The sequence below is a fragment of the Populus alba genome, chromosome 1 (assembly GCF_005239225.2).
Source record: "Populus alba chromosome 1, ASM523922v2, whole genome shotgun sequence".
Lineage (NCBI taxonomy): Eukaryota > Viridiplantae > Streptophyta > Magnoliopsida > Malpighiales > Salicaceae > Populus > Populus alba.
Window position 1 is genome coordinate 36,938,417 of NC_133284.1, and position 25,963 is coordinate 36,964,379.

At 31.0% G+C, this 25,963-nt stretch overlaps 3 protein-coding genes across 4 annotated transcripts; 1 reads left to right on the plus strand and 2 right to left on the minus strand.

The window, feature by feature from the left end:
• Nucleotides 1–4,487: 4,487 nt before the first annotated feature.
• On the plus strand, nucleotides 4,488–6,679 carry LOC118063406 (V-type proton ATPase subunit D). Its single transcript, XM_035077427.2, has 2 exons — nucleotides 4,488–4,663; nucleotides 5,694–6,679. The coding sequence occupies exon 2, from the start codon at nucleotides 5,706–5,708 to the stop codon at nucleotides 6,486–6,488; it is 783 nt and encodes a 260-aa protein (XP_034933318.1). The 5' UTR covers nucleotides 4,488–4,663; nucleotides 5,694–5,705; the 3' UTR covers nucleotides 6,489–6,679.
• A 3,213-nt stretch (nucleotides 6,680–9,892) lies between these two features.
• LOC118063414 (uncharacterized) lies at nucleotides 9,893–14,439 on the minus strand. Of its 2 annotated transcripts, none has more exons than XM_035077438.2 (15): nucleotides 14,023–14,433; nucleotides 13,811–13,925; nucleotides 13,595–13,706; nucleotides 13,466–13,510; nucleotides 13,327–13,394; nucleotides 13,189–13,243; nucleotides 13,010–13,089; nucleotides 12,831–12,914; nucleotides 12,276–12,389; nucleotides 11,948–12,066; nucleotides 11,739–11,856; nucleotides 11,320–11,453; nucleotides 11,019–11,172; nucleotides 10,834–10,913; nucleotides 9,893–10,293 (listed from the first exon to the last, which is right to left on the minus strand). In XM_035077438.2, exons 1-15 carry the CDS (start codon nucleotides 14,361–14,363, stop codon nucleotides 10,203–10,205), a joined length of 1,710 nt encoding a protein of 569 aa, XP_034933329.1. In that variant the 5' UTR covers nucleotides 14,364–14,433; the 3' UTR covers nucleotides 9,893–10,202. The 2 variants fall into 2 exon arrangements, with proteins under 2 accessions (XP_034933329.1, XP_034933336.1); XM_035077445.2 differs by lacking the exon at nucleotides 9,893–10,293 and adding an exon at nucleotides 10,330–10,751 and having other exon boundaries at nucleotides 14,023–14,439.
• A 1,334-nt stretch (nucleotides 14,440–15,773) lies between these two features.
• On the minus strand, nucleotides 15,774–24,668 carry LOC118063427 (uridine/cytidine kinase UKL1, chloroplastic). Its single transcript, XM_035077458.2, has 14 exons — nucleotides 24,326–24,668; nucleotides 24,143–24,234; nucleotides 23,955–24,024; nucleotides 23,727–23,845; nucleotides 23,044–23,140; nucleotides 22,469–22,548; nucleotides 21,165–21,359; nucleotides 18,037–18,120; nucleotides 17,889–17,949; nucleotides 17,482–17,542; nucleotides 17,170–17,263; nucleotides 16,997–17,069; nucleotides 16,286–16,368; nucleotides 15,774–16,175 (listed from the first exon to the last, which is right to left on the minus strand). Exons 1-14 carry the CDS (start codon nucleotides 24,513–24,515, stop codon nucleotides 16,029–16,031), a joined length of 1,446 nt encoding a protein of 481 aa, XP_034933349.1. The 5' UTR covers nucleotides 24,516–24,668; the 3' UTR covers nucleotides 15,774–16,028.
• Between the last annotated feature and the right edge of the window lie 1,295 nt (nucleotides 24,669–25,963).

Consider the following 25,963-nt stretch of genomic DNA (forward strand, 5'->3'; position numbering starts at 1 on the left):
TTGAAAAATAATAAAACTTTGACAAAAGATCTAAGGAAAAAAAATAAAAACCAAAAGAATAAGGACTAAATTGAAAAAAATAATATATGATGAATTGCAATTAAAGGATTAAATTGAAAATCAATAAAACTTTTATAAAAGGGTCAAGAATAAAAAAATTAAAATCAAAAGAATAGGGAATTGAACTGAAATACCAAAAACAAAACTTTTTTTTTTTTTAGGGGGGGTTAGGGGGAGAAAAGAAGGGGGGAATAAATGTCCACCTATGATAAACAATCTTATCTTCTCCAACATGCACCTCACCAGGAGAAAGAAAATGTGGTGATGCTTTTAATGACACTGTAAAAAGGTATTTTTTGCCATTAGAAGGCGCCGCACACGACGTTCAAAAGACGGGGGCGCCTCTCATGCACCAACAAATTTTTAAGTATCTATATTAATTATTCAAAATGAAAAGACTAAAATGCCCTTCATCAGTCTGGAATTAAATAATAATAATAAAAAAGAACCATTATGAAAGGAAAAAAAAAAACCCTTGGATGTAGGACTTGTTTTTTTTCTTATATTTAAGGAAAACAAGTGTAATTTTACTATTTTTTAAAAAAAATAAATAAAATGAAATACCCTTGGTCAACAATTTTTTTTTTTTTATTTGGGAGAACAATTTAATTATTATTGTTTCAAAAAGTAAAAATGACGTATATACCCTAAACAATTCTTTAATAACCAATGAATCATGAGAAAAAAAAAACATCTATATGTATAGTGATTTCTCTACGCGTTTTCAAGTTTTGGTAATAATTAGTGATAATAATGGTGACAATGATCATGAATATTGTCACCGAGGGCGATGTCGAGGTTGCTGTGCTTTGAAATGTGTGCCTCCTAAGAGGTATGTTGTTGGGAAGGAAAGTTTTTTTGGTTTAATCATAAAATTATGATTAAGATTCAGGATTCGCCACCTAATAGAAAGGTTACTAGAAAACCTAATGGTTTTCGAGAATCTGAGTTAGGGATTGATTCTGCAAATGAAAGACTCATCACCCTTAGTGCACCTTATCTAAGGTAAGTTGCGTTGTTGTTTGATTGTTTTTCTAAGTCAAGTTCCTATCAGTTGGTTTTCTTTTAAAGTCTAAAGCATATCTCCGTTCATGAGAGAATCTATTCCTTATTGGGTTCAATTCTAATTGTTCTAAAGTGTAAGGATTTTTTATATTTTAGTCAAATCCTAATAGATAATCATAAACTGGTTATGATGTATTTTGTTTTTTGCTTTTTAAAACATGAGAAAGATGCTTCTTCTTCTTCTTCTTCTTCTTCTTCTTCTTCTTTTACATATGCTTAAAAAACTTTGTAGGATCTAGCTGTATGCATGAAAACAATTTTTTTTTTTGTTTTTCTTAGAAGGAAAATTAATTTAAAAGTTTTGAGATTTTTTTTGAATTTTTAAAATTTTAAGAAATGTTTCGAAGAAAACCGGATATTTTAATACAGGATCTGTATTTTACAATGTAAATATATAACTCTATATTATATAAAATTGGTAGAATAACATGCGAGAAAAAAAAAAAAAAAATCTAAAAGGACTTTTAAAATTTTTATGAATTTTCTTTTATATATAATTATATATATTAATAGAAATGAGCCTCCATCATTGAAAAAAAAAAACTAAACTAAAAACCATCAGGCTTTTACTATAGACATAGATTTAAACACTGAAAATTGAAAGAATGCTTTTATGTCTTCGTTCCTTTTGACAAAATTGATAATTATTGTTTCCAGAGGTATTTTTGTCTTCTTCAAGAGTTCACTAAACATGTTGAATTAATTAAAGATAAATTGGTTTCTGCATAATTATGCACAGTATAATGATTTTATTACCTTTAAAAGCAAAGTAGCATCTAAGTAGCATATCATCCCTTGGGAGTATTATTAACATTTCAAATTTAATTGCACAATGAATTATTGAACTTACCCCTGGAAACCAAAAAAAGAAAGAAAGAAAAAAGAGTGTGCAAGGGCATTTGTGTATTATTCGTCTTCTAGTTTTTGGGTAATTATCAAATTAAGAGAGGGGCTAATGTGTCTTTTACAATATATTAAAAAATAACTAAAAGTCATAAGGCTTTTATTTTGTACATAGACTCAACACACTGTGAATTGAAATGGTGTTTTGACATCTATATTCTTCTTGATAAAATTGATAATGACTGTTTTCAAGAGTATCTTTATCTTTTCCAAGGAGTTTCACCAGGTATCGTTGAATTAATTAGGGGCAAATTGATCTATATATAATTTTTTTGCGTAGTATAATATTGTTTTTATCCTTAAAAGCGAAATGACATATATACCTATCACTTGAGGATATTTTTGGCATTTCAAATTTAATTGCACAATGAATTATTAAACTTACCCCTAGAAGCAAAAAGAAAAAGAAAAAGAAATGAGTGTATAAGAGCATTTGCATATTTTTTTTTTGGTTTTAGGGTAATTATCGAATTAACAGAGGTTGATATATCTTTTAGAAAATATATAATATTATTTAAAAAAGTTAATAAGGAGGCATATTAGGGCTCCAACAAATTTGTGGTGATCATGCAACTAATTTACAAGGCTGTTTAAGAATGCTTTTCAAAAATGTTTTCGAAAAAAATTTGAATTTTTTTTTATTTTTCTTTGAATTAATATTTTTTTGATATTTTTAAATCATTTTGATGTACTGATCTTAAAAATAATTTTTAAAAAATAAAAAAATATTATTGACATGTTTTTCTTAGTGAAAAATACTTTAAAAAGCAATAACAACACACTCTCAAACACGCACTACGTAGCAAATGGTGCCTTTTAAGGCGGCAATGAAATTCTTAACGATCCCTACCTGACCAAATGACATGTGTTTCTTCTTCACTTCCAGTTCATTGTCAATAGTATTTTTTTTCTTTCTCTCTCATCTTAGGGAAGCACATTGACCCTAAAAAGAATTCAATGCAACCATTCAATTAGTTTTTTTCTCAGTTTTAGTTCTTGGTTTTTTTTTATTAATATTTGTGTTATTTAAAATAATTTATAAAATTCAAATTTGTTTTCAATTTCACTCTCATTGATTTTTTTATTTGTTAAATTTGATCCTTGAAAAATTCAATGCAACCCTTGAGTTCGTTTTTTGTCCAGATTTGGTCTATGATCTTTTTATTAATATTTTTTTTATTTAAAATAATTTATAAAATTAGAATTTGTATTCAATTTTATCCCCCTTGATTTTTTTATATGTTAAATTTGATCCTTATTCTTTTAATTGCTATTTATTTTTTTTAAAAATGATTCGTAGAATTTATTTTTTCAATTCCATCCCCCTTGGGTTTTTTTATTAAATTTGATTCTCAATTCTTTTATTATTATCTTTTTAGTTTTAAAATGTTTTCAGTTTGACTTTTTTCTTGATCAACATTAAATTTGTTAGAGGTTGAATTTCTTACTTGGGCTTGAGTCTATAACTTAACAGGTTATGAGTTTGAGACATTAATCCAGAATTAGAAAGTTGTTTGCTTGGTTTTTTTCCTTCCTTTTTAAATATTATTTTTTTGGTATATCATTCGGTATTTTTTTTCTGCTTTGTATGGAATTTTTCAAATGTTTTGATAGTAAGAGGATTCCTTGGTTTTTTTTTTTTTTTTTTTTTTTTGTCATTGCTAGCTAGATCTATCTTTTTTACAATGAATCTTTTTTTAGTTAGATTAAATTAATTTATTTCATCTTTTAATATTAAATTAATTTGGTGTTCCCTCAGTATTCTTTATAGTCTTTTTTATATCTTGCTTTTTTTAAAAGAAATTAACCTAAATGTCATGAATCAACCTAAATTGAATATAAAAAATTATTTACGGTGTTTTTGATATTTGAAGATTTTAACATGAAACAAATATCTTTATTATTTGATTCCCTTTATATTAATGAATTTTTCTAAAAAAAAAAGAAAAACATTATACCTTATAGTATATTAACTCGTACCTTCATCTTAATAATTATACACATATCACTCTATTATTTTTAGTTTGTTTTTATATAAAAAAATATATTTTTATTATAATACAATTGATAGGGTTTGATCAATAACTTAATATTGTATATTTTAGGTTGATTTCTAATTATATTGCACACAAACGATTAATAATTCTAATTATATTTTTAAATTTTGATTTAAAAATTACTAAACATACCACTCGCAATTTTCATTTTTTTCAATATTTACTTTAATTCGAAGGATAATATTGCTTAATAAGTGAGTAACCTTGTTGAAGAAAAATCATAAATAGTTGCTCTCTCTTTATTTAGTTAAAGTGAAAATAATAACAAAAGAAATAAAAGGGAAAAATGCACGAGTCCACGTTATGGGGGCAGGACAGATGGACAGGGGAAGCTGCTCAGCGGGCCACGGGTCCCACCAAATAATCGTCTACCTCCCTCCCTGCTGTAACTCAATATAATTAATAAAAATAAAAAATAAAAATAAAAACAATAGAAGAGATCGTTTTGGCAGAAAAGAGAGAGAGATTTGCCATCTTCATTCATCAATTATTAACCATTCCGGTTGATTTCTTTCAAGAACAAACTTCCGACCGGCGTGCAGCTCCGTTCTAGCGATCCACAGCGTTTCTATTTTTCGGTGATTCTGATCTCTCCTTTTCAAATTCCTCAAATGTTTTTGTGTATTTAATTAATTTCTGACTGTAAAATAATCATGAAGAGTAATCAATTTGTGGGGTTAAATTTTAACCCTCTTGTTTAGTTTAATGAATATCTGGGTTGGTCAATCTTGCTTTTAGTTTTGGAGAGATTTGGTGGAAAACAAGAGAATATTGGTGTTTGGTTGCTGAGAAAATCGTGGTTTTTGATTTGGATCTTTAAGTCTATTAATAGGGTTGCCTGAATTTGATCTTTTTAGCTATTGCGTGTTTGGGGATTGTTAATACTATTTTGCTTAATGGCCTCTCGTTAACATGACTATATTCATGCCCATCTTGAATCTTGTCACTTTTTCCATTGCTTTTGTACAAGCATCAAAGTGATAATTTCTTTTCAGCTTAATGAAAAAAAGTTGATGCTGCAGATACAAATCGTAGTTTTGATATGATGCTGGTTTATTTGGATTTTTTTTTTGGTAATTGTGATCTGAAATGAACAAAAAATGGGAGGATATTTAAGGTCTTAAAAAGTGGATTAGCTGTTATGGATGGCATATAAAATTGGGGTGTATTTGGTATTCATGTTTGGATTTAATTTCGAGATGTTGCTAAGGTTTATTTTTATAGAGCTTAGCATGCCTCCATAAATTTGTAAACTGGTTTGTGATCTGGTGAGTTATCAGTTTGGTGAAACTGTGTAAGGTAGTACTTACAATCCTTTCTTCCTGCCTTCATTCATTCAGTTATTTTTTCTGTGGAAAAAAGATAAATGGATTATGGGAAAAAATATCATCACTTATTCTCTTCTTGTACTGGTATGTATTTATGTGTTTGTTAAGAATGTGGATTATCAGAAGAAATGAAATATCTGTGAAAGTGATGATCTAAGAAACTTTAGCATTGCTTCATCATTGTCTTGATGTTATATTTCCTATAAAGAGAAACACTTATGTATCAATCAATTCAAGAGAAAATGATTATTAATGTTGTCTCTTTTTGCTTTTGGTTCAGATTCTCTTAAAGATGTCAGGTTCAGGCCAGCGCTTGAATGTGGTTCCTACTGTTACAGTGCTTGGAGTTGTGAAAGCTCGCCTTGTTGGTGCTACAAGAGGTCATGCTCTTCTCAAGAAGAAGAGTGATGCTTTAACTGTGCAGTTCCGGCAGATTCTCAAGAAGATTGTCTCTACAAAAGAATCAATGGGAGATAAAATGAAAGCCTCCTCGTTTGCTTTAACTGAAGCAAAGTATGTCGCTGGTGAGAACATGAAGCATACTGTCCTTGAGAATGTCCAAACTGCAACTCTTAAAGTCCGATCTCGGCAAGAGAATGTTGCTGGTGTTAAGCTTCCTAAGTTCGACTATTTCCATGAAGGTGAGACTAAGAATGATCTCACTGGATTGGCAAGAGGTGGCCAACAGGTTCAGGCCTGTCGTGCTGCTTATGTGAAAGCTATTGAGGTTCTTGTTGAGCTTGCTTCACTTCAGACATCATTCATGACGCTTGATACGGCTATCAAGACCACAAATCGTAGGGTCAATGCACTGGAGAATGTTGTGAAGCCAAGATTGGAGAATACTATAACCTACATCAAGGGGGAGTTGGATGAGCTTGAAAGAGAAGATTTCTTCAGATTGAAGAAGATACAGGGTTTCAAGAAGAGGGAAATTGAGAGACAGCTCGCTGCTGCCAGGCAGTTTGCCGAGGGACAGGTTGCTGAGAAAGTTTCCTTGCAGAAAGGGATTTCATTAAATTCAGCTCAAAACATGCTGTCTGCTTCAGAGAAGGATGAGGATATAATTTTCTGATGCTGACGTTAGTTTATATGTTTTTCCATAGGATGTGTGGCTTTGGTTGCTGTTGCTTTGTCTAAGGAGGATTCCTATTACTATTTAGATGGAGAATCTCATTTCGGAATAAGAGTCTCATGTATGTTTCTATTTATTGTGTATTAAATTTCTGACCATCTGTGAAACTCTGCAAAAATATTTGTTTGTTAGTCTTTGGTTGGTAACTTCGGCATATTTATTGGATCACTTCTTATTTTCACATAAATGCAAACAACAGGCATTGGAACCTTTGAGAACTTAGATCTTCATTGATCTTTCTTTTGCTGGTGATGTGAGATGGTTTTGCTCACAGATGTTCCTTCTTCCTTGAATCCTGGATTCGTTTTACGAATACTCCTAAATCATCCACCTGCCTGATACTTGAGCAAAGGATCTTGCTGAAAAGGATTTGCAAGTTTTTGTTGTATCTTGTAAGTCTGTCAATTTATGACTTGACAATTATTCATCTACTGAAAGGTGTTTTATGCATGCCTGTTACTAGTGGAGAGGAAGTAGGCATATCTGCTTACTCTCTTCACTCAATTCTTTGGTCCTGGTTTTAATTTTAATGTTGTTATTCGCAAAAACTTTCTTGACAGTGGATTGTCAAATCTTTAAGCGTGCATTTCTGCTGTCAAAATGGTGGCTGTTGATATTCTACGAGGATGGATTTTCAAATCTCTCTTGGGTGCAGTTTTTGTCTATCAAGAGCATAAATCCTACAAAGATTCTACCATTGCCCTGAATGGATTTACAGTCACCTATAACAGAACCATGAATCACCTTGACCAAATCTTCCAGGAGAGGATGCTGAGGTGGCTTTTCATGGCCCGCAACACCATTGTTTCTTAGGGGCATGATCAAGGCGCAATTAAGCTGTTTGATTTTAGTGAATCGAGTATAATTTATCAAATAAAAAAAGATACTCAATAAAAAAAAAAAAAGGAAAATGGGAAATGTAAACGAAAGTTGAGATAAATTTGATATTTTGAGTTTTTTGACAAATTATACTCGACTGAAATATAATAAAATAAAATAAAATAAAATACAGAAACTTTTCTGACCATATCCATAATAGAAAAGCTAATAGAAAAACTCTTAATGAATTGGTGAAACTATGAAGTGCAGATAATGAGTTAAGCATATGATAAAAGACAAACCATGCACACAAGACTAAAAACTATTTTGTGATTATTATTTTTTAATTATTAATATGGTTAAAATATTCATTATTTTAAGTTGCAATTCTTTTAGACTGTTGAAAATTCAGAAGCTGCAAGGGTATCCACATATCCAAGCTAGGTATAAACTTAACTTGTGATTTTCACAATCACATCAATATGCCAACATTAAGAGAACTCTTTGTTCAATGTAGCTTTATTATTGAGCACATAGACTCATTGTTATTACAAATTGTAACAATAAAATAATGATTTTATCTTCATAAGCATAACACAATTGACCTTGAAAGCGGAGATATAATATTTTTGTTGTTCTTATTTGCACAATAAAATTACTAACATGCTTTTAGAGACAAATTAAAACACTAGTAGACATATCTTCATAGGCCTTCTTCGTGCATCTGCAATATCTCTATATTTTATCTTTTAATTTAATTACCATGTCATAATACACACACATTGTGTCGAATCTAAAAAAAATGGAACAAAGTTTCATGGGACTTCATACCAAAGCAAGTCAACAAGTGAATCATCTTCTTACAGGAGAAAATTGATTTAGCAGAATTGGCGGTGTACAGGAAAACTTAACCATAAACAATATAGAAAATTAGAAAAATAAAATAAAACCAAAGAAGAAGGAGAAGTTAATGAGATTCAAGAGAAATTTCACTATTTATCGGAATAATAAAATGACACAATTGCTCCTATTCCAAAAAAACAAAAACTTGGAATTTTTTATTGTGGTTTTTTTTTTTTTGACAGAAATGTCTTTACAAATTATATGGGGTTTAATTATTTTATTTTACATTGCACAATAAAATTACTAATTTAATTCTAGAATAAAAAAAATAATGCCTATTATTCTGAGTTGTTTTGGTCTTTTACTTTTTTTAAAAAAATAGTTTAATTAATTTAATATCCTTAAATAAAAAAAAAATCAACATAACTATCTCACAAAAACTTTTTTTTGTCATTTTATATTGGTTTTATTATAGATTTGAAGTTACTCGAGGCTACTTTTATAGTTGGCATTTATTAAATATTATTAAAAAATTTTGTCAGACATGCATACACATGTCAGCATGTGGATGGCCCCCACTTTGTTTAGTTGGCAAAAGCAAGGCTGTCAAGCTACCCAACACCACCTTTCATTGTGGTATTTTAAAGGTTTTGGCGTCTCTGGGAGGTGGTGTGACACATTGATTACTTGCGACTCTGGTTTGATGCTAATTGCCATTTTTTTCTTTTTTCTCTATCTCTTCACCTTGATTGTAGTGTCAACTCCTTCAAAAATTCAGACCGACCCTTGCAGTTTATCTTTCCTTCACATTTGATTATTGTCCTTTTTATTACTATTTTTTTTGAATTTCAAATAATCTATAAAATTACAAATATTTTTAAATTTCAACCCCTATCATTTTTTAATATATAAATAATCTTTCAAATTATAAATGTTTTTTAATTTTACTCCTGTGATTTTTTATCTTTTAAATTTAATTATTTTTTTTTTATTGCTATTTAGTTTGTTTGAAATTATTTTTTAAATTGTTTTGTTTTACAATTTCATTAGTTTTTTTTTCCTATAAAATTTTATCCTCACTCTTTTTGTTGCTATCTTTTTTGTCTTTGCATGTTTTTTTATTAATATTTTTTTTCTAATTTCATTATTTAAAATTAAATTGTTTGTGAATTAAGCTTTATGATTGAATTCAGATCTAAAATTTCATGAGTTGGAAGTTTTAGAGATTAAATCAAATTTAAAAAAAATCATTCGGGTTTACTTGTTTTATTTTTTTTTTAAGTTGATTTCTTATTTTTATTCTTTTTTGTTTTGTTCTATTTTATTACTTTTTATGACTTTTTATGGTGTTTTGTTTTGTTTTATTACTTTTTATAATTTTATTTTTATGGGATTAGCTATGAAATCATAACTAGAATCACCGGTTAACTTTTTTTTTTTTTTTAATTGATTTATTTTAATTTTATTTTTTATGAAATTATTTTAATTTTATAGATAATGAAATTCACAAGTTTATACTCTTTTTTTAAAAAAAACTGTCTTTTTTTGTCTTAATTTATTTATTGTTATTGTATATATTTTTTCATTTAGATTACCAATGTCGTAAATTGTTTTACCCTACCATTGCTTTTTTATGTCAAATATTTTTGCCTAGGCAACAAATCTAGTATATTACCATTACGTAACAAAAAATTTTCTGCCTGTTTCATAATTTTGCTCTGAGTTTTACATTCTCTAATAAAATTCTAGAGGAGACAAGGGGATACAAAAGTGATGCAATTTCTCATCATTCAATGGACTTCTCGTCATTCTTTTACACCTCATTCCTTTTCCACTCAAGAGCAGAAAATAAAGCTGAGGCCTCTGATAAATTTCCTCCTAGCCATCTCTTACATGTTCTAATTACCTGTAGTTTGCACCTCGAGGTTTCTCTTCACCTTCACAAGCATACATTCTGTGGGTAAATTCATTTTAAATTAATGGATGTTTCCCTCATAAGCGTTTTTTCTTCTTCCCGGATTTCTTTTTCTTTTTCTTGGGACCTGCTCCTTGGCCCCTCTTGAACACAGCTAAAACTTCGATGCTGCAACCATTGCTCAAAATCAATTGTAATCAACGTCATCAAACAAATAAAAACAAATAAAAACAAACATTTTTAGTGCACATATGATGGCATCGAGTACACGTGGATACTAAATTCACTGTCATTAGGCAACTCAACAGATTCTTCATGATAACTGCTTATGAGCCACTGTTTAGATTTTACGACCACAGTAATGACAATTTGGACGAGAAGACACTCTGAAAATACTACAAATTTCATCCAGAGCTCCTATGTTGCTAAATTTATACCTCGTTAAATGAGGCAAGATTTTGCATCTTTTTCAACAAGTTGAAAGATTAAAGCAACTACTATATATTAGTAGGAGCAAAGACACCAAAGGCAAATGCTAAAATTTTGTTCAGGAATTCTATGGTGGGAAGAAGACCAAGTCAGGAAATGCAGTGCCAGTTGCATCAAAAACAGTAAGGTGAATCGTACTGCATTTAAGATAATGCACCCAGGCTTATAGACACAGCAGATTTGGGCAGGGAAATACATGAAAATAGAAAGGAGCAGTACCTTTGAGTGCCAGGAAAGAAGTTAAAACCATGAGCCTTTTCCAGACGCCATTTCTTACTAGATAACAAAGACTTGCAATCCTGTGAAAATTAAGAAGTAGCTTGAACTTGAGAATGCCAAAGTCAGAGTTTTATCTATTCTCTTGTAACTTAAAGGTCATGCAGCCACTATAATTCCATAAGTACCTCTTTGAAGCTTTCCCATCCACAGCTTATATAGATAAGTGTTTGAGGCAGTGATTCTGAGTCCTCAAGAGCTGGCTTGCTTCCAATTTGAACTGAATCTTTCATTGCACGTAACACCCATGGTCTTTTCTCATCTTTGACTTTGGAATAAGAGCTGGAATTGACAAGAACAGAAACTAATAAATTGCAAACATCGAGTCCTGCAATACTGCAGCCAAGATTAAACACCTTTTCTTACAAGTTACATCATTAGGTGGCACATTCAACTTCTTTGACCAAAGGTCTATGAACTTGGTCCTACCTCTCAGGTGCTGATTTAGCTTTGCGCTCCAATGATGATATTGTCTGTAATACATCAAGAAGAGATGCATCGAGTCCCTTTCTAGGAGGATCTACAACGACTACTTCTGACCCCATGAGCCAAGAAAGAGGTTCCTATTCAGCATATGAACAAAAGCACATAATTAGCTCGAATCATTTGATAATGATATTAGTTTGAAATAATTTGACCGTGACATCAAAGTTAAAAGTCTAAGAGAAGACAGAAGTTGCTTTTTTGTCTCTCCAATTCACAAATTGCAAACAAGTTGTTCAAAACTACCACTGTTACTAGAGGTAAACTTGTGAAAAGAATGCAACACATAACAGTATCTGATATTCTAAATTGAAGTTTCTCACAAAAGTAACTGTAACCTTAAATCAGAAAAGTTAAATACTAACAACTGAAGTGTCTGCATGATGCCAACTAATGCTGCTATCTACATAGTTTGGAAGGCGTTCAACAGTCTTCTCAAAAGACAGCTTTGACTCTTTGTTAACCTCAACACATTTAACAGATCTGAAAAGCAATAATCACAACACTGCAATTAAAATCTTATTAATTTAATTTTAAAAATGAACCTAAATTTTTTTGAACGCATGGATCTTGCCTGCATTTCCTAGTGGCTGCCAATGATAATCCAATTGCACCAGCTCCTGCATACAAATCAGTGACAGATGCTCCATACGGAACATATTTTTGTAACTTCCGCAGCAGGTTATCAAAAGCCTGAAGTGAAATTAGTAAAGGAATAAATCAAAGTCAGTCATGCAACATGATAACATAGAACAAGCCAGTTGTGAAGGGAGAAGAGAAGACAGTATGTGTGAAGATGCTTGAATCTACATTTTTTTGCACTAACAATTTTTTCTGCTAGATGGACTATAAGGAATCCACTAAAAACAGAAAGGAGTTTTCAGATTAGAAGATTGTTCTACCCGAGTGTTTGCTTGTCCAAAACTGGACGGAGACAAGGACACGTCAATTCCTCCTACGTGTTCCCAAAAGCCACTTTCTCCTAAAAGATGCCTCCATCTATTGCCAAAAATAATCTGCATCATCAGCGAGATATTTTAGTTTCACATAATAAAAGGTTTCTTTCTTTTCTTCTTTTTAAGCAATGGTTTTACATCACTTCTTCAACATGTCACACCATCATTTCTGTGAATTTGCAACCCCATCACGATATCCATCCTAACCAAAATTTACAGTTTTCTGTCTCCAATCAACACTTTATATCAGAGAATCTTAAAACAAGTAGAAACATTTGTTTATTAAATCAAGAACATGCTGTTTAAATTTTCTTTTTTGCAGACATATTCTTTAGTTTTTTGTAAATCATGAAAATACAAACACTAGCCAAACACACACTCATCAGATAAATACTTTGACTCTTCTGATGTTCATCAATTATTCACATTAAACACTTCACATAATGAACACAGAGCTTAAGTCATTATTTCCTTTCAGCAACGAAGCAACTCCCTACTCACATTGTTTGTTGATGTCTGAAAGTTAGCCCATACAGAGTGAATAAACCTGACGTCACTCTTTGGTCCACCATTCCTCCATAAAAACTGCAAAACACAACATGCAATTCAACATTTATACATACATGCATGAGTACAAGAATTGGCAACAAAAAAATTTATCAAGGGGGTGCAAAACTCACATTAGCCAAGGCATTCAATTTTTCAAAATTATGAGAATTTTCATTTCTCGAATTCCAAACTAAGGAGACCTGCACCTTACCTGGAACATACATATAAGCAATTAACTCAAAAATCTCAATTATCTTATAACTTAAACAGTTTGAAAAAAAATCCAATCCCTAAAACAGAATATCCCAACTATTTTTATATCTCTCTGGGGCAGGAAGAGACGTATTGTAAGTCGTCACGGCCATCTGCAAAGTTCAAAAAACAACATCATTTCTCAATTGGAAATCACCTATCATTTTAACTTTTGTTTGTTAATTTCATTAAGAACCTGAACATATCGCAATTCGCCTGTCCCCTCATCTTCATCGTATGGCTCGATATTCAGCTTAGTAACACCTAAAACAATCATATCCAAACAATTAAACACCAAATCCAAATCATTTTAAACAAAAATGAAGAAATTAGACCTTGTCTCAGCAGTTCAACGGCCGCATTAATATTCGGATGATGAGCTGCAACAAATTAAAATAAACAAATATTAATGAATTAACCTCAAACGGAGTATTTTCTTTTTGCCTATTTAATATAATATATACCTTTACAATGGGGGATGTCTACTACGTTATGAGTGCCTTCTTCATAAAGCCCAATCAGCGGCTTCATCGAGGAACCACGAACGGCCAGTTTTGCCCGACTCCTCCATCCCCACTGTACATGCGACTCAGAGAATCAAAACCATAACTAGTTTTTTATTTAAAGAAAAGAAACAGTAATTAATATTCCAAAATTATAATAAAAAGGAGGAAAAATACCAGTCTACCGCTATCAAAATCGAAATCTGAAACTCCTAGACTCTTAAAAAATTGATCAGCCTCGTCGACGATAATCGGGCGGTGGAGATTGAGTTCATGCGTGCAACCAGAGCAGCTTAAAACAAACACAAAATAAATACTTAAATAAATAAATGACGTTACAGTAGGTGTATAAAAGAGATTGAAAATGAATCTATGGGAAGGGTGCGTACGATTGGAAGTGAGGACACTGAAGGGCGCAGGATAGGGAGGGGACGGGGGTTGTGTTGTTGAGGAGGTTAGGGAGTGTTGGTGGTGGCGAGGAGGGAGAGGAACGGAGCGCGGCTGGGGACGCGTGGCAGGTGATGAGAGGACAGGAAGGTAAAGGTAACAGGCGATTAGGGAGGAGGCACAGAGGCATTTGTGAAATCGACGGTGAGTGAAGTGAAGGTATTATGGATGGCGGGAATGGATAACGTATTGGAAAATGTTGCTGAAAATATCTGTTTGTTTTAATGGGTTGAACGGGTTGGTGATGGAGCTGACCCGAACCCGGGTCTCTTGAGTAATACATATAAAATTAATTCATAATTGTTTTCTATGTAATGTTTCGTTAATCAATATTTATCTATATATTCATAACTACATGTCAAAGCTCAGTATCATAATATTTAATTTAATGAAAAAAAAATTAAATTTTAAAAATTATCACATGTATTAAGAGAACTTTATTGATAAATATCAAATATATTATCTTACCTGTCAAAAATAAAAATATTTCATGCATAAAAAAAGTATTTACTATTTTTTATATTAAAATTAAATGAAATCTTTATTCAAATTGTACATATTTGTATTACATATAAATGGTTTTATTCTAATTTTATTCATTCATATTATTTTACTTTTTTTTTATTATCATAACTATTTTTTATTTCTGATTTTTTCTTTGTTTTCAAAAATATACAATAATTAAAAACAAATATCATTTGATTGTTATTCAGTCCATTCCTATCATTTTCATAAATTTAGCACTTGTGCTCACTTTATTTTATTTTCAGTGCAAAAAAATAAAATAAAATAAAAAAATCTTAGGAAATGGGATGATCACGTTGACAAAGAACCAAATAATATAATAAGAGATTAGATGAGGAAAAAAGAATATTGAGTTAAGATTGAAAAATAAATAGAAAATCAAGATGAATTTATAAAATTAAAAAAAGATCATAATTCAATTAGGAGACAAAATAAAATCTTGATTTAACAAAGGCATAAAATCCTAATTCAATAAGACAAAATAAATTCTCAATTATTATTTCTCTCTTTATTATTTTTCTGTTTTGCTAGCTCCTAGTGAGTATAAATAGAATAGCAAAATATAAATATTGGATGGAGAGCACACCCAAAAAAAAAAAAAACCAATTTTTTTTTAATTACTGTAAAAACAAACACAAAATAACTTATTTTAGATATAATGATTTAAAGTTATTTTAATCTTTTCTCTAGGATAACTAGCCCTTTACCTATAAAACTTTAAAAACCAATTAAAGTTTCTAATTACTGTAAATTAGATGGTGACTTTTTATTTTTTAATTGTTACCTTTAACTCATCAAGATATTTCCTGAGATATTTATAATTAGTTTTAATAATTTATAAAATATTTATTGATATACATGCAACACATGAATTAAGAATACTAGTAATAATTAAAATAAAAATGAATTAACTTATCACTTGACATGTGAAAAAATTATTAAGTTAGATAAGTTATGACAGTAGGGATGGGTTTTTGTGTGATTTCCATTGTTGGTGCCCACTATTTGCAACTGTTATTGAGTTTACACTCTTTAATGTAATGAAATTCTTTCAATCTCCTTACCTGGTTGTTCTTGAATATCAAAGGCTGATAACAGAACATATCAATAACAGGAATATTTTATCAAGAAAATAAAAGAAAGGAGAATGGTTCCAGACAGGTTAAAATATGAGACAAATAAGATACCCAACACTCTGCATTAACCAGCCTTTCAGAATATTTAGGGGAGGCGATCTTATCAATCAGCGCAAATCATGTGATTAATATTCATATTAACATGACTACTTTGTCCAAGATAACTCATAATGTGAGAAATTCGAGACCAGCCAGTCTCGTAATACGTCTTGATATCAGTCCCGACTCGAAAGGAACATTCAATTGTGCCTCATATGTCATACCTCTGCTTGTTTGTCACTCTGTTATTAATCATCAGTGCCGAAGTACCGGTCGCCAAACTCACCCATGCCTGGTATGACACGAAACTCCTCATTCAACGCAACATCAATCTCCGAAGTGACGATTTTCAAGGATGGGAACCTTTTGCAAACACAATGGATACCCTCAGGAGCCTAAATTCCAGAGTGAACATATCAGTAAACTTTGGCAATCTAAGCTAGAACAAGATATTGCAACCACTATAGATATGCCTTCGAGAAAGTTATCAAAGATAGTAACTTACAGAGATTAGGTTTAGGAATATAATGTGGCATTCTGGAACTCCTTTCTGTATGAGAAGTTCTATCGCTTGGTTTGCAGAGTTACCTTCAAGAAAGTTGCCAGAGATAGTAATCAATCATCTAGAAGGTAGCGAAGAATAATTCCCAGGGATAAACAACAAATTCATCTAATCATAATTTGTCAGAACTTTGACATATCACATATGAATGCAAGCAAAGATCCTAATAGTGCTACTACTAAATAACAAAAAATAAAGATTGCTCCTAAATGAATGTGAGAATTTCTCAATCATTTCAGTAGGAAGGGATCCTTCCAAATATTGTTCAGCAGGAAAATGGCCAAATTTGGCGTAGCTATACTAACAGTAAGCAAATGTATGGCTACAGGTTAGTACACAAGGAGCTTGTTATAGTAAAATCTTTCTGTGGACAGGAAATAAGATTCCAATGAAATGAATAATTTCCAACAGGATCTACGTTATTCATTTGAGACGTCAGAATAAGGAGGGGCCAAGAAAAAGCTCACGAAATAGGAAATTGCAGTGAGAAGATAACTACCAAGTGCACCAACTAAAGTAAGAAAAGGGTAAGAATGCTAAAAGAACAGGCATACTTGACACTTTACTACAGAACAGAGAATGGCAAAATTATGGGATCATATTCAGGAGTGGAATGGCACCACTCCAACGTTCAAGTGAATAGAAAAGTATTACCTGTAGCAAGAACAGGATCTAGAAGCAGGACATGCCGTTCTGAAATATCCTTGGGGAGCTTCTCATATATAAGCTGCATAAGTTGGAAACAGCTAATTGAATGTTAAAAGATAACTAAAATGTGAACCTCAAGTACTAGGTGGAATCTCTCATTGGGTAAACATAATATTTACCTGTTTTCCTTTGTCTCCATCACGGTGGATGAGAATTTTTCCGATTTTTATTCCTTTGCAACATGCTCGCAGTGCATTTTCCATGCTTTCTCCACTGTAAATGACAGACAAGAAATACTGGTTAACAGAAATATTCCTGTATTGAGACAACATGACCCTAGCATCAGGGCCGTGAAGCTGAAGAATGTGTATCTAGACTAATTACTGCTTCCCACTGCAAGATAACAACTTGTCTGTCAACACATTCCTGGAGCAAGATGCCAAAGCCAGATGACTAGAACTACCAAAATCAATAACTGATTTAAACCTCACCTTCGGACAATAGAGACTCCACATAATTTCTTGCAAAAGTCAACCCCAGTGTAAACAGATCCTGGAGTGGAATAAAAGCAGATTTTCAATGTTGTGGAGAAGAATTGTGCCAGTAAATTCATATAATCTTCACATCCGGCTATTCAAACACAGAAAACACACTCTCAACACCTTCAGCCTTAAAAAACTATTCCTAGAATGTCACTATAATCCGGCCTCCCCACTAAAGCACATCACTCACACACCAACAGACCAAAACCACTATATATGAAGACAGAAAACTGAAAAGGAAAGAGACTAATGACAGTAACAAATGAATTGCAAGAAAAGAAAAAAAAAACACACAAGAAAGAAACGTATTATGGAGTATGGACCCATGCTTCTTTAGTTATTATAGCCCAACACACCTGTTGGCGTCACTACTTGCTTCTCGGTGAATGGCAGATGGCCCAAACCATGTTCCACAACCTTGAAAACTCAGCAGAAACAGTCATTACTCTCTATCATAAGAACAAAGGTACAAGAGGAATTTTGGAGAAACAGATAAAATTTTACCAGACGGATAAGTCGGTCTGAATAAAATACAAAATCATGCTTCGATATCTCTGCGTCTCGAATCAGTGTATGCATACCTCTTATCTGCCACATGACTCATTAACATAAGCAAATTGAAACAAAGGATGAATCAAAGCTGGACAATATTCAAATTCAACCAAATTGCATATATAACAGCAGAGGTTAAGGAAGATCTTTATGCACAGTAGTGCTATCCATTGACATCATATTCCTATCCAATGACATCATACTGCAATTAGAACCATTCCCACATTGGTGCTGACAGACAAAAAGACAAGATCTTTTTGGTTTCTTCTTCTTTCTTTCGGTATTTGATTAGATACATGTACAAATGAAAGGAGAAGACAAACTTCAAGCCTTACTCATCTTTCCAAAGGGGCATTCAGATTTTGCTCATTAAACACTTAATCTGTGATTTTTGTTTATATCTTTTCTATATACTCTCTGCTGATGTCTAATACCCAAAACCAAAAGCCATGCTAACATGACATTCTAGTTCACCTGGACTTTTGCATAATTCCAACTATTATGCTCCAACTCCAATATCATACGGTGCCTCTTTCTACATTTACCTATATACTTGATTTTTATGGTAAAATTGAACGATTATTATTAGAAATATACTAAAATTGCTCAGCCTTTCACTGTAGCAATCCACAGTGAAAGGCTGAGCTGTCTCTCTTTTTTTCTTTTTTCTTTTTTTTCGTTTTTTTTCTTTTTTTCTTTCCTGTGTTTTGAGCTGTTTTTTTCCTTCAAAAAACTGTTTTTTTTTCAAAAAATTTTTATATTTTCGTTTTCTATGCCTTTAATTTTTTTTTTCTTTTTTCTTTGTTTTTTTTCTTTTAATAATTTTTTTTTCATTTAGTTTGTTAATGTTAATTTTTTTAATTTAGTTATCAAACTTTCATGACACTAGTCCTAGGTTTAACAGGTTAACTTAGTTTCACAAGTTAACCTGGATTTTTTTTATTTTTTTTCTTTTTAATTAATTTTTTTCGTTTACTTTAGTTTATTAATGTTAAATTTTTTCTATTTAGTTATCAGACTTTCATGACACATATCTTAGGTTACACGGGTTAACCCAGTTAATTCTAGGTTAACCCGTCCATTTTTTTTGTTTTCTTTTCTTTTGTTAATGTTAAATATTTTTTTGATTTAGTTATCAAATTTTCATGACACGGATCCTGGGTTTAACAGGTTAACTTGGTTTGACGAGTTAAACCAGATTTTTTTTTTTTGCTTTTTTTAATTAATTTTTTTAGTTTAGTTTAGTTTGTTAATATTAAATTTTTTTTTATTTAGTTATCAGACTTTCATGACACATATCTCAGGTTTTACGGGTTAACCCAATTAATTCTGGGTTAACCTGTCCATTTTGTTTTTGTTTTTTTTTTTCTTTTGTTATCAGACTTTCATAACACGAATCTCAGGTTTAACAAATTAACCTGGTTTGATTTTCGTTTGGTTTAGTTTATTAATGTTAAATTTCTTTCTATTTAGTTATCAGACTTTTATGACACATATCCCGAGTTTGACGGGTTAACCCGTCAATTTTATTTTTTTTCTATTTAGTTATCAAATTTTCATGACGTGAATTCTAGGTTTGATGGGTTAACCTGGTTTGAAGGGTTAAACCAGTTAATTTAATTTTTTTTTCATTTTTCTTCATTAGTTTTTTCTTCTTATAGCTTTTTTTTCTTTTCTTTTTCTTTTTAATTAATATTTTTTTTTAATTTAGTTCATTAATATTAAATTTTTTTCTATTTAGTTATCGATTGATGCCTTTAGTTTTTTTTTTTTTTTTTTGTTTTTTGCTATTTTTATGTCTTTGACTATGAACTGCACAGTGCAGTCCATATTGAAAAGGCTGATACGTTTTTTTTTTTTTACTTTTTAATTTTTTTTAAAAATCTGGTTTGTTTATGTTATATTTTTTCTATTTAGTTATAAGACTTTCATGACATAAATCTCATGTTTGATAAGTTAGCCCAGTTAATTCAGATTGTTTTTCTTTCTTTTTTTCCATTAGTTTTTTTCTCTATATAGGTTTTTTCTTCTTTGTTTTTCCCTTTTTAACTAATTTTTTCAATTTAGTTTGTTGATATTAAAATTCTTTCTATTTAGTTATCAGACTTTCATAACACGGATCTCAAGTTAGACGGGTTACCCAGTTAATTTAGATTTTTTTGTTTTTCTTCATTAGTTTTTTTTTTCCTATAGGTTTTGTTTTTTCTTTTAAACAAGTTAGTTTTTTTCTTTTTGCTTTGTTGCCTTTTTTATGCCATTGACTGTGGATTGCAGAGTGCAGTCCATAGTGAAAACCGATGCCTTTTGTTTGTTTTTGTTTTTTTTTTTTTTCCTTTTTAATTAATTATTTTTGTGTTATTTTAGTTTGTTAATGTTAAATTTTTTTCCTATTTAGTTATCAAACTTTCATGACATGGATCCCGGGTTTAACAGGTTAGCCCAGTTAATTCTGGGTTAACCCATCAATTTTTTTTTTCTATTTAGTTATCAAACTTTCACGACAAGAATCCAATGTTTGACTGGTTAACCTGATTTGAAGGGTTAACCCAGTTAGTTCAGATTTTTTTTCTTTTTCTTCACGTTGTTTTTTTTTTTATGCTTTTTTCTTTTTACTTAATCTATTTAATTATCACACTTTTATGATACGACTTTGCAGCCAAACCCACATCCAAGGCTATTGGGTTTGATATTGCAGCCAAATCCACTTAAACTTGGATCATGTAAGTTTCATGTTATTATTAATATTATAAATATTACTCTTGGGTCAGGTGTTGCAGCCAAACCCAAGACTCTTGGATATAACTTTGCAGAAAGACATAACACTTTTAGATCTTAGTTTTTTTTATATATATATTTTTTAAGCAAAAATAAATTAACCTGCGGCATCGCGCAGGTCATGTAACTAGTAGTTCACTGAATATGATCATTTTGTTTTGGAGATATAAACCACAAAATATTACCACTAATACAGTACACACAGCAAGTTTTACTCTCTCTTGCAAATAATGTATATACTACAAAAATTAATTTTACAAAATAAAATTATATCAACACAAGGAGCATAATAACAAAAGACATACCTGAAACGTTGACTGAATAACATGCACATTTGGATATATTTTGCACAGATCATGTTGACCTAGCTTTGTGTGGATATGTTGCACAATTAAATCAATGGCAACATGATTGTCGCCCCCCCGTGGGATGATCACATCAGCATACTTCTTTGATGGCAACACAAAATCATCAAAAGCAGGCTTCACAAATTTAGCATACTGCAAAGTCAACAATATGCTTCAGTGTGTGACATCAAAAGCAATGTCACAAGGAGTTTAAAGGGATTAAATCTCTGAGAGTTGCACCCTCAAAGTTCTGCAAAATTCAGAGCATGAGAACCTTGAAAATCAAGAGCAATATTGGAATGGACTTTATTCTCGCTTCAATTTGAATGAACTGATTACTAATCCTGGCTTTTGAAGTTATAATTCATGATCCATGTAATTTTAGCGGTACAGCAGAAGAGTTTTCTACCTCCAGCCAACAGACAAACACACATGAATTGATATGGAAGTCCAGATCCACTTTTGTTGATAGATGGGCTCAACATGGGGGTTTCTTCCAAAGACATATATGCAGCAGCACCAGTTGAGTGCTTGCATTTAAGTTACTAATTGATGGGATAAAACAATTTCCATGATACCATTTGCTGAAATACATTTTGATTAAGACACATCTTAGAAGTCAAAATCCTACACCAATTTATAAGATGTGCATATCTATATTTTCCAGTCATTTCATTCTTAACAGGCAACATAGTGTAGCAACCAAGAAGAATGAAATGAGTCCTATACTTTGGCATCTAGAGACTTTAATCTGAGTCCTCCTGTTGCATGTTCATGTTAGTTGAACTTAAACCACCAGCAGGCATTAGTCACAGTACATAAAAACTTGTGTTGCAAGTTTGAAACATGTCCTTAAAAACAGGGAAAGGTTCAAGTTTAAGAAAATGGATACTTAACAAATCATTATATCCATTTGAGTGCATGCCACTTTCTTCTATATTTGGTCGTTGCACAATCAGGAAATAGGCTCCACTAATGCATGCAATCACATACAAAGATAAATAATAATAATAAATAGATAAATAAAAAAATAAAATAAAACAATTGATGCTATGAATAGCAGGAACAATTTGAGTTATGCTTTTATCAACAGATATTCAGCAATGTACTCTAATGCAAATATACTTATCAATGAAATGCCATAATTTAATATTAGATTAGGAATAAAACATGATTTATGTGTGAAAAATCACTCTCAAACCATGGCTGACTGCTTTTATATTTCATTAATTGATGAAAATATATAAGCATAAAGTGATAACCTGTTCAAGAACAGAGTTTATGTCCCTCCCCCTCTCAACCGTGTCACGCCTTATTCTACGAGCAAGCCTGACATCAGCATCTAGAAGCAACACATCACCAATATTAATAAAGGGAAGAGAGAAAAGGCAAGAAAAATATAGTAATAACAGATAAACATTTTTAACTGCATCTTTCTTAATTTGGCAGCCAAATAACTCTAAGGCAGACTATCATGCAACATGTCCAACTAGACTTCCATGGTTTGATTTACAATATTAAGTCACTAAAGGCAGCTTTATTGATTAAAATAACACAAACATATGGCATTCTGACCCCAAACTTGTTTCCATTTTAAGTTGAACTAAAAGCTCAATGTACAAGTAGAACCAATATGCAGATTTCTAATGATTACAGTGCTTATTCTTCTCAAGAGTGCTGCACTATTAATCATCCAAAGGTAAAAAATTTCCAATTTAGTAATTGGCTATCAGTTTACCAGTTAGCACTTTAATGTGCTTATGTAGGGCATGAACTTTCTGATCATACAAAAACACACACCACACAATCTCCAATACAACTAGGTAAGGACTCAAACCTGTATCAACAAAAATTTTCATGTTCATCAGGTTGCGGACGCGCTGGTCATGGAAAACCAGAATCCCCTCTAGGATAATCACATCAGAAGCATTTACCTGACAAATAATGTTTCAAAAAGAACTAGAAAGAATTCGCATGTGCAGATGACCCCCTCTAGAAGAATAAAGGCAGAGAGATTGAAAAATAATCAGGAAAAAGGAGTAAATAGTGGCAAGAACAATTCAAACGCTCAAGTATTAAATTTCAACTTCTTACTTTCCATGACAGACTAGAGCTCTGCCAGTGTTTATAGGGTCTTAACATCACTGAATTCAATGTATGGAAAAAATTGCACCAACTGCACTGGGTTGACTTTTAAATATTGTCAAAATTTACAAACTCTCCCAATATTATCACCGCATCATTCACCCTCTTTGTTGGTAATTTCCTAAATAGTGTTGTGGCAAGAAGAAAGTAATTGTGATACCACATTTCCTTTCAATCAAAGCCAATAGTGACAGCTATACAAAGGCAGCAATCTCCAACTTTTCTAAAAGGAAGAGATTCCAACTTGGGTACTAGGATAAAAATCCCTAAATGATTAGCCTACAATTTCACCATTTACCATGCCATATCCAAAATATGTACACTGATCACGAAAAAACAAAGTCAATTTTGCAGAAAATGCAGTAAAGGAAGTACCTGCCTGAAGCTCTCCGAACTTCGGTGATGATTCTTAAAATCATAGATAGGAACTTGATAAGATTGTCCACCTCTCAGCTTTTGAATACAGTCTAAAAGTTGCTCGGTATCAAAAGCATCTACCACAACAACAACGGCATACTTTACTAACACTCATAAGTCCTAACCACCACAAAAATAATTATTTAACAAAGAGCTAACAAAATTTAATAAATCAGTCAATTTTACCAGGATGATCAAAATTATACTCATGCACTCGCTTCGATTCTTCAGGCGTCAAACCACGATAAAATGAATCCTAACATTCAAAAACAAAAAATCATAATAATAAAAATAAAATTAAAATGAGAATTGAATTTGAGACTTAACAAAATCAAATCCAAAATGATTAAAAAAAAAAGAAGACAAAAGAAAACCTGATTAACAAGAACAACACGATGATCATGAAGCTCTTGAATGATCATATCACATACTGTAGTCTTGCCCGATGCCGTACCACCAGAAACTCCTACAAATTAATAAAATATCCAAAAATGAAAAATATTAGTATCTGATTAATGGCTAAATAATTATAAAAATTATGAGTAAGCGAGATTTACCAATGACAAAAGGTTGTTTGGGAGCGTTGGAGTCGGACAAGGCTGAAGAGCTGGCGGAGGCGGAGCAGTGAGAGGGAGAAGCAGTGGAGGAAGGAGGAGAAGAGAGAAGACCGTCGAGACGGAGGCCGGAGAAGTGAGGACCTGAGGCCTTCTCCATTACGTAGTCTATGGAAATGGTCTCTTCCGGCATCCTTCTTTAGTCTTTACTTTTCTACAGGAATGCCGATAGAGCTTGTTTCGAACAGAAGAAATGTGCTCTTCGTTTGGTGTGTAAGTGCTGTAAGCCTGTAACTGATTCTTTTTTAGTTTTTTCTTTCAGAAAAAAGAGAAAAATATAAAGTTGTGATGCGAGGAGAGGAATATGTTGTTGCGTGGTGGCCCGAACATTTTGGATTCTATATTCTATTTTTTTAAGCAAGAAAGGAATTTTTAATTTCTAATCTCATTACTTATTGGTAAAAAATAATATATAATTCTTGTGAAAGTACAAGTAAAATTAGTATAAAAGTTGTTATAATCTTTTTTTTTTATCTCTATTTTTTATATTTTAAAAAATTCAAAATTCAAAAAAATATTTTTTTCAATAAATTTAGTTGATTTTAATCATTTCATCATTTTTATTTATTTTTAATAAATCATAAAAAACACAAAAATCTAGAAGAAAATATATATATATATATATATATATATATATATATATTGGAGTTGAAATTTGATGAATAATTGAGTATAACATGCAAAAATAAATTTTGAGAGTGCAAGTGCTGTGATTGATTCTTTTTTAGTTTTTTCTTTTAAAAAAAGAGAAAAATGTGAAGTAGCGTTGCGAGAAGAGGAATATGCTGTTGCGTAGGGTGCCCGAACATTTTGGGTTACATATTCCTTTTTTTTTTTAAGCGAGAAAGAAAATTTTTTTATTTTTAATGTCATTACTTATTCATAAACAAAATTCAGTTACATGAAATAATATATAATTCTCGTGAAAGTATAAGTAAAATTAGTATAAAAGTTGTTTAACCTTATTTTTACCTCTATATTTGTATATTTAAAAAAAAATTCAAAAAATACATATTTTTCAATAAATTTTGTTAATTTTAATCCATTTCATCAATTTTTATTTATTTTTAATAAATAATAAAAACATAAAAATCTAGAAGATAAAAAAAATACATATTTGGAGTTGAAATTTGACCAATAATTAAGTATCGCATACAAAAATAAAATTTGAGAATTTTTGGGAAAATTGAGAAAATAACTTAATTTAATTTAATTTAATTTTGATAAGATTGAAAGAAATTTGAAAGTTCAATAATGAGTTCGAAACAAAGCCAAGTTAAAAATTATTTGAGGGCTTAATTGAAGAAAAAAATCAAAATTGCGAGCTAGAATAGTTAAAATTGCATGATTTTAGAAACTAACGATGAATTTGCAGCAAATGGATAAATCTAGAGGTCTAAATTGATTTAATTAGGAATGCAATTAAAAAAAATAGAATAAATTCAATTAAAATTCTAATAATCTAGAATTCAAGGACTAAATTAAAAGTGGCTAAATTAGAAAGATCGAACTTGAATTGAAAGAAAATCTAGGATTGAAAACCCTAATTGAATTAAATTAAAAATTTCAAAAGCTAAGGAT